The 13,046-nt window shown below is 34.9% G+C and overlaps 1 protein-coding gene across 3 annotated transcripts in view; it reads left to right on the top strand.

Moving 5' to 3' along the window:
• Window positions 1–11,618, top strand: part of LOC121314525 (chromodomain Y-like protein) — a 129,189-nt gene extending 117,571 nt beyond the window's left edge. For all 3 annotated transcript variants that reach the window (XM_041247902.1, XM_041247900.1, XM_041247901.1), the window contains 4 exons: window positions 306–478; window positions 617–827; window positions 9,275–9,418; window positions 10,169–11,618. In XM_041247902.1, the coding sequence (XP_041103836.1) occupies window positions 306–478; window positions 617–827; window positions 9,275–9,418; window positions 10,169–10,327 (687 nt within the window). In that variant the 3' untranslated portion in view covers window positions 10,328–11,618. The remainder of the gene's footprint in view (window positions 1–305; window positions 479–616; window positions 828–9,274; window positions 9,419–10,168) is intronic.
• The last annotated feature ends 1,428 nt before the right edge of the window (window positions 11,619–13,046 follow it).

The following is a 13,046-nucleotide window of genomic DNA, read 5'->3' as shown; positions in this document are numbered from 1 at the left end:
TAGAAAAAAAGAGAGAAAAAAAATCCACTTTTGTGGCTGATTAGAGTTTTATCTTCCAAAAGCATTTATAAGAAGGCCTCACTGGCTCTGCTGTTAATTTAATGAATTTTCCATGTTCTTCTGTCACAGGTCATTCACAAAGTTCAAGAGTTCAAACTCTTACAACTCAGGGTTTTTTTTTTTTTTTTTTTTTTTTTTTTTTTTTTTTTTTTAATTTTCCACATGTGAATGTGCCCTTAATGACTGTGTTGAATGAGTCTCTCTGTGAATTGTTTTTTGTAAACCAGGAGTGTTTGTTGTTGCAGGTAATGAAGGAAGTCCAGAGTGCACTGAACACTGCAGCTGCTGACGACAGTAAACTAGTTTTGCTGAGTGCTGTAGGGAGTGTCTTTTGCTGTGGTCTTGATTTTATTTATTTTATTCGGAGATTAACAGATGACCGAAAGAGGGAAAGCATTAAAATGGCTGAAGCTGTCAAGTAAGATTAATTTTCATTTATTTGTAAATTAAAAGTGATTAGTGTGCTGTCCAAAACCTCTGTAATGCAGACTAATGGCTGACCACATCATAACAACAAAATTGTAAAATATTTTGATTTTTGTACTTTGTTTTTCAGCAACTTTGTGAATACTTTTGTTCAGTTTAAGAAACCTATTATAGTGGCTGTGAACGGTCCTGCAGTTGGACTTGGAGCATCGATATTGCCTTTATGTGATGTGGTTTGGGCAAATGAGAAGGCCTGGTTTCAAACACCATATACTACGTTTGGGCAGACTCCAGATGGCTGTTCATCTCTCACATTCCCTAGGATAATGGGGGTGGCTTCTGTAAGTATATAAACACAAATTCACATTCCTTCACTTTATTGTTGACTAAACCTTTATTCCCACATAACCAGTTTCCATATAGAACAGTCACACTGTGTAATGATATTAATGTTACAAAAAACTGTTGTGTAAATAAAAATTCCAATTCCATTTGTACTATTATGTCCATTTATCTCTATTAGTGATGGGAACGTTTTTTTACATATATTCAAAGGCAAAAAAAAATCAAAAATCTGTGGCCATCAGCAATTACTTTCTTTAATTTATATATAAATAATATTATACAGCACCCCAGATAAGGTTTGGATCTGCTAGTAACTTACTGTCTAATTTTAACACTGAGAGAGTAAAATGTATTTTCGGGGCAAAGGCAACATTACCTTGAAGTCATGAGTAATCTCGATAAATGCTGTACAATCTTTAATGGTAATGGGGTAGGCATTAAAAAAGAGCCTTCCATTTTAACTGCAATGTTACTTTGAACTACTGTACAACCATATATGTGTTTAGGTTTTTTTTTTGAGGTATCACACTGATTGCAAATTACATAAAATTCTTAAACTCAGTGAACATGTTAAAACTTCAATAGGAAGTTATACAGATAAATAAAATAAGGAAATGCATTAAGTTATAAAACAGTTTAATATTATAGGCACTTTTCTTAGCGCTTGCCTCTGATGATGGTTCAGCTGGAATTGTAGCTGGACTCAGGTGTTTACGCTTCAACCTGTGTAGCTTCGAATTTTTCTTATTCTTACTGTGATTGGCTGCAAAGACAACAGGGCTAGCCAGAGATTGGATAGTGTTTGTTGGGTTGTTTTTTCTTCTGTACAGTTTCCTAGTAACTAAAGACATTGTATTCTGGGAGATAGTTGTTAATAGAAGTTTTAGGGGAGGCAGACAAGCTGTGCAGCAAAATTGTATTTCTACACATTAAATTTAAATGTAGTGCGTACTTAGGATTTTTAAATGCGTAAAAACAGAAGGTACGCATCTTATCTGGGTGACTGTGTGTGTGTGCACATTTCGCAAAATGCCTAAATATTTCAGTCATTTTGGGAAATGACTTTCACTCAGTTATTACATTCAAAAAGCAAAAAAACCAAACACTTCTTTACTTGTTGAACACGTTAGCTTGACGGCACAACAGTATTTATAGAAGGATATAACTGAGGGAAAAAAGTATTATTTTAAGCAAAATGCTTAAGTTGATGTTGATGTTATGATTATGAACTAGAGTGATTCCACCTATCACTCTCAATTTTATTTTATTTTTATAAAACCTTGAAGCAGCCAATCATAGCATTAGCTGGAATGGACTTTTTAGTGAATTGGAACACTCTGGCCTTAAGTGAAATATGGGGGCTAGTATTTAAATATGGTCAGCGATAATAAATTGTGATCTATGGATCACCAATAAATGTATTGGTTGCGCTGTGCCAAGAATGCAGCCACTTTGGAGGAGAAAGAGTGATGGTAGTGGTAGAAAGCAGAACTGCCATAACGTAAAGTCTAGGATAATGGACATATAATCATTGAATTCACCTCTTCTATCTTGATACACTTCACAGATGGTGTCTCGATAGATGACAAAAGCATATAAGAATTCTGATATTATTAAGATTTTATTGAAAAGACGAGGGTCAGGTGCTTTGTGTTATTGAAACTTCTCCTCACTCTATTGTACAGCGCTCTACAGAAGAAATAAGACTGGAAGCCATATTCACATCTTTACCTTGGCGGATTTTGCTTCATATTGCTGGAGCAGGCAGATCAGGCTTGAAAGCGAGAGCATTTGGTGTTGGAGGCAGCGGTGTAGCACTACTGAGAGTGTAGGAAGGAACACTGGGAGTAGTTTGGGAAAGCCAGGCCCCGGGCACTGGATACGTATTTGTTAGTGTTGGAAGCCAGGTTGCAGTAGGGGCAGTGCCGGACGGTGGCATGAAGGACATCTAAACAGAAGCTGTTGGCAGCTGTAATGAGGTCGTGGGTAGAAGTGCTGAAGTCATCAGTGGTTGTGGAGGCAACGTTCATAGGCAGAGACATGGAAGTCAAATGCTGATGCACAGAGATCAAGGATTGAGGAACGGAAATATTGATTTGACTGGAAGATTCAACGGCAGAAATTCTGTTTGTTAAAGTTGAAATTGATTGTTGAAATGCTGGGGGAAAAAAAGTTCATATGAGCAAGGATAGCTTCTTTGTTGGCAGTAGGGATTTCTAGAGTGAACTATGATCCACTGCAGGATCTGCAGGTGTTGTGAGCTGGGTGTCAGGAATGGCTTGAAGTATTTGCTGATTGAATGGAGCTTCCTTCAGTTGAAACTGATGGAGAAAGAAACTGCTGTTGGAGGATGATTGCTGGACTGCTTTCACTGATCGACTGATGATTTTTACTTTAAAAGTTATAGTCTTTTCACTTGTGGTCGGCTGTAGAACAACGAGAGAATTGTGTTCTTGCCGAGTAGGTCTGCTTAAAGCTTAGTGTTCTTCCTTTTTCTTTTTTGGAAAATAATCTGTTGTAGGATTGCAACTAGAATACTGCAGCAACACCCAGGTAAGTTTTGCTATGATTTATATATCATATGTGGAGTGATCTAATGAGACAATTGTACTAATGGGAGAACAATCATTCAATAATCCCTCCCCGAAATTCAGCCTAAGCTCCTAAAAAATACATTGTCTAGAACTGTCGACCAGATAGTCTTTTAAAAATAAATATAAAACATTTGAATTGCACTGATTAAAGTTCTTAAATTTTATTAGATGCAGAGCTCCAGAAAAAAGATGGGGGTGGGATGATGCGATATACTATACAGGGCAGTTCTGTATTGAAAGGAATAGAAGAAAAACATGCACGATAAAAATAGTCAAAAATAACCAAACCACCAAAGACAACATTTACCTGCTAGATGCTTTCAAAACAAGCCAAATTTTGCTGGAAAACCGCCAATCTGCAAGCATTGATCAAGGGGGAGTATCCTAACATTTGCATGCAAGACGCATACGTTACCTCCAGTTCAATGTACAAATAAAACGTGAATTCGTATAATTTGTTTTAGAAAAATAAATATTATAATTGGCGTGCCGATACTTTAAGATGTAGGACTATATCGCTGTAAGTAAGGTTGGAGGTACCACCAGTATATTTCACTTCAACCTTGCATAAACAACATACCGCAGTGTTTGATGCTGTACAGCCATCGTTTTTATATTGTTTTTTTTTTTTGTTTGTTTGTTTGTTTTTTTATTAGGAAATGATTCCACACATGTAACTTTGCTTTGCAGAATTAATCGGCTCTTGTGGGAAGTGATTATCTCGCGAGATAATAGTCGATATTTTTCAGTAGACATTTCCCTTAATCAGTATAACCATAAATGGCAGTATTGTTGTTCATATACCGGTTATTGTATTGCCTGATGAATATCGCAATAAACCGGTATATCGGTATCAGCATTCCCTCTAAGGCTAAAATGTGCACATTTTTTGCAGTAACTGGCAACAACATTCGCACTCAGTTTACTAACTTTCACAAGTTATTATCATAAATATCAACCTCAATCTAGACTCCAGCCTCTCGAGGTTAACCTGTTATTTTGAGACAATTCTTACAAAGCATTAACATAAGCATATTTGCATCTGTCTTGCAGCTGATTCTCCGATTTCCCTCTGTAAAAATGCACGTGACATTACTGCAGAGCTAACTCGGGCACCAGCGAATCTACTGGTACAGGGTAGGCGAAGCAGGCGTCTGGCGAGTCTGCCTCTATAGAGAGTGCTGCTCATAAACTATACAGTTTTTAACATGTCGTATAATTGAATACTAAAATCAGTGAAGCACAATTACCCTGCATTATTTAGAAGTATAAGTACTCTGGTAAACATCAATAAAAATCACAATACTGACACTTTGACGTTTTTGTTTTATTTCCCTTTTAGAAAACAACCATTTCAGAACTCATCTGGAACGTTTTGAAACTGGTAAAAATGTAATCAGCACATTAGTCGAAAATACACATTTAAGTGTATAGTAATTGAAGCAAGACATACCATGTCTATTTTCTTTTTTTTTTTTTTGCGAGTTTATTCATCATGTGACTTTACTCCTTGTCTCTGCTGAAACTCAACTTGGTGGCTGCACCAACAAAGAAAAAAAAGCAATGTTTCAGTAAGACAGAACTAAAAGAAATCGGATTATCTATATGAGGATGGTGCGATTTAGTATTCTTAAAGTTTTGCTGTAGTTCGCGTGATCGTGTATAGCGTGTATATAACACGTGATTGTGTATAGTCAGTAGCACTAAATATCATAATGCCAGTCATAAACACATAGAGAATAAGAAAGCAAAATAAGACAGCAACAATGGCAAAGACCTAAGGTACCTCGCTCAAGGCGGAGCTTTCTCAAAGTGAGCTAAATTAATTGCGTGTTTCATTACTGTTTTGTTTATTTCTTTCTCCTGCTACCTGTCTTTAATGAAGCTATAACACCGTGTAGCAAATTATAATTTTTTTTTTGTTCCTGGGTAGTAAGTGTTATTTCCTAATTGCTTATGCCTCAAAAGTATAGAAAATGGCTATTATTCCCCACAAACTTTGCTTTTGTGACCAGGACAGTGATATTTCAAAATATCACTATTTCCAATGGGAAAACGGGCAAATGTGTGTCTTTTCGTTCACATAAAGTCAGAAAAAAACAACATATGAATCCAAATTAACATGTATTTATACTAAAGTAATACAAAAATGACTACAAAATATTTAGAAGTGAGTAGTTTTTCGAGATTTACGATTATACTGTTATACTGTAAATACAGTATAATCGTAAATCTCGTAAATACAGTATAATCGTAAATCGTTTCTGACTTTATGTAAACAAAAAGACACACATTTGCCCGTTTTCCCATTGGAAATAGTGATATTTTGAAATATCACTGTCCTGGTCACAAAAGCAAAGTTTGTGGGGAATAATAGCCATTTTCCATACTTTTGAGGCATAAGCAATTAGGAAATAACACTTACTACCCAGGAACAAAAATTGTGTTACATAGTGATTAGCAATTTTAAACCATGGCCATTTCTTAATTGAATTATATTTTCTGACGATGAAGAAATGAGCTCAAAACTATTTTTCTAGCTATACAATCCTTAAAGGAAATTGTGAAGGATGTAGTCACAACACTACACACCATTGATTTCATAAAGATATTCTGTCTGGAGACACGCCTCTTTTTAAATCATGCAAATAACACAGCAGAATTAGGAAAAACAATTGAGAGGATGAATTATGCGTTTACATTAAAAGGGGCTCTATTTAAATAACAATCGAGTAATACATAGCAGTGAACCTGTTTTAGAGCAACGAGTCAGTCAACACGCCTTTATCAGTGTTTCATATTTTATCCTGGTTATTATAATGCCAGTAAACCACTAAACTTAATTTGTTGAGTAAGTACTGTACATAGGATTACTCTCACATGACATTGCTGGACTTTAACTAAACTGTTTCATATGTTGTATTGTTAGTGTAAATGCCAGCAATAAGCTAAACAGGTATTTTCAAAACACCTTTATTTGTAGACTGAACTACTGTGTTAGTGAAAGACTGCAAATGTGATTCTCACAACTGTGCTAGACATTTGGTTTTCTGAACTGTTGTAATATAATTCTTAGGTTTGCCTGCTTATTTTAATACCAGCAGTGAGCCAAGTGATGTCTATAAACATTGACAGGTTTGAAGTTTCTTCAGGTGCTTTACTTACTATTACAGCAACAAGAGTCGGATTTGAAAAAAAAAATAATAATAATTGTGGTAATATTTATTAAATGTACTTATTTTAACTACCAACATTATATTTATGTTCAAATGCCATATTTAATTATTAATGTGTTGATAAAAAGTGGGAACAAATGGAATTGGCCATTTTTGAAAAATTGAATTTGGTATTCTCAAGAATGGGGAAAAATGAGTAGCCCTAAAGATGGTTACAGTTGAAGGCAGTGCAGACGCCAGTGTTTTATACAGTAGTATAAAGCAATTTTATGCAGGCCACCAGTTAAGCATGCAGTCTCTATCCATGATAACAACTAACAGGGCTGCATAGGATCAGAGGATGATTCAAAATCAGAGGCAGAGCCAAAATAAATGTCTTGTTTAATTTTTAAGTAAATTGTAAAATTGTGGAGATACTTGTGTTGGAATAATGTTTCAAAATTGCATAATACAACAAAAATATATTAAAAAGGTTAATGAGTGGCCAAAGGTTTCTCACTGATAATTCACCCTTTCTCAGTCAAAACAGTAAGTTTCTCAGTATCTAAAAAGCTTAGAGGGAACACTGATCGTTATTATTGCGCACCCCTATTAAATATGTACTGTAGAGCTCATAGTGCAAAATTAAATGCTCCTCTGGAAGAGTATTATTACCTCCATAGTGTAATGCCCCCTGTCGGTAACAATAGTCTTCCCTCAGGGCAGTAATTTTCCACTATGGCCCTCCTCTCCAGTCCATATTTACTCTATATTTCAGCGGAGGCCCTTGCTTCTCAGCTGCTTGCCAGTCACTGCTGCTGAGGCCTGCCAGCGCAGGCATGGAGCACTGTATGGCAAGCCGTTTTAACATTTAATCCTCAATTGCTGATATCAAGAATGGCATTTCTGATATCACGAGTGGCATTTCTGATGTCAGTATTGTAATCACATTCTTGATATCAAAAATACAATTCTTGATATCAAAACTGCCATTCATGATATCAGAACTGCCATTTGTGATATCAAAAAAGTTGAATTATTGATATCAGAAGTACAATTGTTGATTTCAAAGTAAAAGGTACTATTTTTGATATCAACAATTCTATTTTTGATATCAATAATTGTATTTCCGATTTCATTTTTAATCAAAAAATAACATTGAGAATTGTTGATATCAAAAATAGAATTGCTGATATCAGCAATACTTTACTGATAACAGTATTAAAATTGCTGAGGATTAAATGTTAAAACGGCTTGTCATAGCAGTGTGGGGCGTTCTCCTGAGTGCCCTGACTGTCAGCTTAGATCAGCCCCGCGTGCTGTTGAGTGTTGTTGTTCACTCTGTTTTTTTAATAAAAGCTATCTTTTTTGGAAGAAAAAAGTTGTACGCTTGGATTCTTAAAGTGAAAATCAACACAGCCATTATTGGTCCCCTATTTACTTCTGGCTGTCAAAAACTGAAGCATTTTAAACAGAGTTCAGATTAATCTGCGCACGCCACACCAGCTGCCAAATGCGTGCAGGCAAAGTTGCTGCCAGTGGTCAATCGGGGTCCGTTTATGTCTGCTATATGATACTGCCCAGGTACGTCACTCCAACCTGCAAAAGAAATGACTTGTACAGTAATCATTTACATTTTCTTTCCTGGTGCGATCCTAGTTTTTATTGTTGAATGTAACAAAAGAGAAATAAAACAATGAGTGAATGTAGGTTTTTTTTTTCATTGTGCAATGCTCCCTTTTCCATGATTTTTTTTTATTATTTTGAAGTGTTTATTCAGGTTATAAACCAATGTTATTACTTTATGAAAACAGGTATATGGCCACTTTGTTTATTGCAAAGACACAACAATGACAGGTATTATAAAAAAAAAAAAAAAGTGTTCTTTGTTTTTACTGGAAAATATATGAATATCTGATCAAATATATTTGCTATATTACTTGATTGTATTTTTTTATCTAAATGTATTTTATTTGTGTCTGTACTGAATCGCCTTATTCGCTGTGTGTATTGCTTAGACGCCAAAGTGCAACAGGTTCTTCTTATCTTCAGAGGTTGTGCTGACCTTTGAAAACCTGTATTTTATAACCCAGCAGTGCTTGGATATTCTGTGTGAATGGATGCTTATGTCACGCTGATGTTTTTACATTCAAACACAGCCCACACCATAACAGGTCTTGGAACACTTACAACCATTCAAATCTTCTGTAAGAATGACAGTCTGCAATGTTTCATGTTCTATTAATCCTTTGAGAAAATGCCCTTCCTTAAGAATACTGCTGTGGCAGTCTGACCCACATCAAAGGATTTAGTGTGTCATCTTGTTCCCCTAGAGTAACATCTTTTGTTCAAAATCGGATTCTTCACAACTTCTTTCTGCAGATATGTTTAACAGATTTGAAAGGAAGATGAGATGTGGCTATTGTGCAGAAACTTTAAGCTTTCCTCCAGAATTGAAGGAAGAGGCACAATCATCATGTGTATCAATAATATGCTTAAAGATAATAAATAATCACTAGAACATTTTACCAATGTATTAATATTTGAGAATGGCTTTGAATAACATATTTGCAGAAATAATATTACACTCTTAATAGATTGAAGAAAAAAATATGTTCCCAACCTACTTCTGTCTCTAATAATGTAAAATAAGCACTCTTATTTGACCTTGTTTCAACCTGCTGTGTTTTGCAGGCTAATGAAATGCTCTTAAGTGGAAGGAAGCTAACGGCACAGGAGGCATGTGCTAAAGGACTGGTTTCCCAAGTGTTTTGGCCTGGAACGTTTACTCAGGAGGTGATGGTGCGCATTAGGGAGCTAGTCGCATGTAATTCAGTTGTAAGTCATCCTTTAATTTCTTTTATATTATTATTTTATTTTTATTTATTTTTTTACATTCCAGATAGTTCTATGAGAATCGTACAAAATACAATTCTACGTTTTTATACTGCATGTTTTTAGAAGCATGTGACTGAAGGTCTTCAACATTACTTTTGCCTTCAGATCAAAGTTTCCATCATTTAGGCAGGTTGTACACCCTGACTAAGGGCCATGTAGTATCACATTTTTTGGAAACTCTCTTGCATGTTATGATTTTAAAAAATAAATAAATAATGTTCTAGTCATATTCTTTATGAATCCTAAAGTTGTATTGTTTTACTAATCTAATAGTGCCTTTTTTCATACAATTGTACATTCTTCTGCAAGTTATTGAGAGCATTTACATGTGTGTCATGGCAACTTTTTAAAATATGTAATACTATAATTGTTGAAACGAACATTATGTAATAAAATAGTATTTACTTTTCTGTTGTATTGACTGGTTTCGTTGATGAATCAACAGTTTTCTGTGGATTTGTTGTTCAAACTGGATTCGTTAATCAACAATATATCTGCCCACACTCTACTTTTCTTCAAAGCCGCTCAGCCTCTTAGCTAGAATATTCGTAAAATTAAAAAGTTCAAAGGGTGACATCACAGAAGTGTTTTAATGTATACTAAAGTTTGGCAGTCTCTTAGCAATCATTTTTTTCTTATGTATTCTAAGTTTCGAAGAACTTAATGAGATTTTGTTTTCTTCGATTTTAGGTACTCCGAGAATCCAAATCTCTTGTACGAAATGCTATGAAGGGAGCCTTGGAGCAGGCTAATGAAAAGGAGTGTGAAGTTTTAAAAAGAGTCTGGGGCTCTGCCCAGGGAATGGACTCCATATTGAAATACCTGCAGAAAAAGATAGACGAGTTTTAAGTGACACAGTGGAACTGGAGGTACCTTAGTTACCAGATTCCCTAATTATTTTTAGTCATATGAAAACTGAACCCGGCTGTTTTGCAAGCTTCAGAATTGAGTACTGCAAGAACAGAACTGAAACACACCATCTCGGCTACTTTCGAGGGAAAAGGGGATGCATAAAAGGATGTGTGTTTTCTATAAGATGGAGTAATATATATATTTTTGATATTGGGATGAACAAGCCTTACACAAACACACACAAAACAAAAAAGAAATGAAAGAAAATGGATAACGGCCAGTCCTCCTCCACACTGCCCAAAGATTGGCTAGGGGGTTAGCACCTAGCCTTTGTCTTGGAAGAGGTGTAGAACTGTATTATCTAACAAACCATGGTGAAATTAACCAGCAGATCACCATGTCTGATAACTGTTTGCTAAATTTGCCCTTTGAACAGTTTAGCTCTGTGTAGATGTGTACACACAGGAGTTGTCACACTAGATGCTTGATCTTCTTTTGGAATCTTTGATACCAGTTCTTATCCATTAAGCATGAAGAAACCACTGGCTGTTAATGTAAAGCCTCTTCTGTACTGCAATGTTAGATACATTATTTAAGTTCAATATAGTTTTAGCATTTAAAATTTGTTGTTTTTTTTCTTGTTTTCTTTCTAATTGTATCTATCACATTTGTAACTGCTGGATGAGAGGAATTTCCATAAAAAATGTTTTTTTATAAACAGGTTGGATGATATATTACACCAAATACCCTGTTTGTTAAAAACTGTAAGATGTTTAGTTTCATTTAGAATTATAAATATTTTAATTTAATAAGTTACAAAAAGTTGCCACACTATTCCTTCCAAAAAAGAAAAAAAAAACTACCTTATTCTTGATGTTTTTTTGTCTAAACTGTTTTTTTAAAATTTTTATTTTATTTTATAGCACTCTTTGTATCGTGTTCAGACCCCACCCTCACCCTTATGTAAATAGACTTATTTTTGCATTCCTGTCAGGAGTGGGTACTAACCGCAGGTATTAAACGCTGCCCAAGTATCTTAATTTGTTTATCTTGCTGAATGTAAGAGTAAAAAATAAAATCAAACCTTATTTTTGTACAGTTTAGAAGTTTGTAATGAACTGAGCACCTCCCCTCTCCGGTGGAGAGCTGTACAGTCTGTCAATCCGCCTTTACTCTGAATTCTTGGTACAGTATTTTTGCATCTGTGGGACCTATTTTTTGTTGAGTAGTTTGAACTTTATATAAACTGTACAATCTGTAAAGTTTTTATAGATTAATAAGTATTCAGCTGTGATTCTGACCAAATAAAAATTTAGCTGTGAAAGACGACATCTGTTCATAATAACAAATATCTATATATCTATATTATAATATATATATATAGATCATATATATATATATATATATATATATATATATATATATATATATTGAATTAATTATATCCAAAAACTGTGGAATTTGTATGAAGCAATGTACTTGAGCTGTATGTCTATTTATGTGGAAGTAAAATGCTGTCCATGAAACCACATTTATGGAATTATGGGTGGCTCAATAGTAAGTCAGAGGTTGGAATCTCCCCTGGGGCTGAAATAGGCATGTTGCGATCAACTGAAGCACCCGCATGGTGTTTGTATGGGGGCGGCATACAGTTAGAAAAGCCATTCTTGACATGAAATGCAAAACAGAGGTCCAGCCTGCTTTGCAGATGATCAGAGATCCTCAAGCACTTGGCAAAGCCTCCTCTTCACCACCTCCAGAGGGGGAACAAAGCCAGTAAGGGAATAAGCCTTTTTTTCTCAAAAAGAAATAAAAAACAGGATTTTCAGAGATCCAGGAAATCTACATGCCTGTTTTTGCACACATCTGAATAAAAAATATATATTTTTTGTATGACATACCTTACAAACTGTACTAGATGATAACATATGTATTTTAACTGAATACAGCAGCAATAGTTTGGATTATCTGTACTCCAGCAGCAGGTTTTAAAATCAGCTCATTATGAAATACTCTTGGTCATTCTGTGCTGGTAGTCTAGCATACTAATTGATTGAATATTTTTAAAAAGAGCAAATATTTGGTAGTTGACCATACTCTACCTTCAAAAACAAGATAGCAATGTCAATCACTACCTCGTAGATGAAGGCATGTCTGATCCCTGCCACCAAAAACCATTGGCATAGATCAGTGGAGCCAGGGAAAACAAAGTTCTGTCAACAGGAAGATAATACTGTTTCCTTATGAGTGTCATGGAGGCAATTTTATTTAAATAAGATTGGATACAAAAGCAGAGAATATGACTATTATATACAAAGTATTTACAACAGTGTATTTGTTTTTGTAACAATTTTGTGATTAACTATCCTTAAACAAAATTCAAGGTTCATGAGTATTATTTTAGTCAAACTATTGTTTCTAAAAGCTATATGGAAAACCCTATATTCCAATCATATTGGAGGCAACCTGCAAACTTGGTTTGTAGTGCTGGATCCACATGCATTATTTTTAAGACTTCAAATGACACTCCCAAAATTAAATCCAAGGATGTTAAAAAGTGATGTGTGAATTTATCATACGAAACTAAAAACTGCCTGCCTTTGACAGAAATAATATGGGTTTCCAGGTGGCGCTCCAAGGTTAAACAAACAGGCCTAAATAAAACTTACTTCAGACAATACGTCCAAGTCTGACTGCTTGAAACGATTTGAAATCT

This window comes from Polyodon spathula, chromosome 4, assembly GCF_017654505.1.
Source record: "Polyodon spathula isolate WHYD16114869_AA chromosome 4, ASM1765450v1, whole genome shotgun sequence".
Lineage (NCBI taxonomy): Eukaryota > Metazoa > Chordata > Actinopteri > Acipenseriformes > Polyodontidae > Polyodon > Polyodon spathula.
The sequence above is the reverse complement of the archived record's forward strand: the minus strand, read 5'-3'. Positions and strand labels throughout refer to the sequence as shown.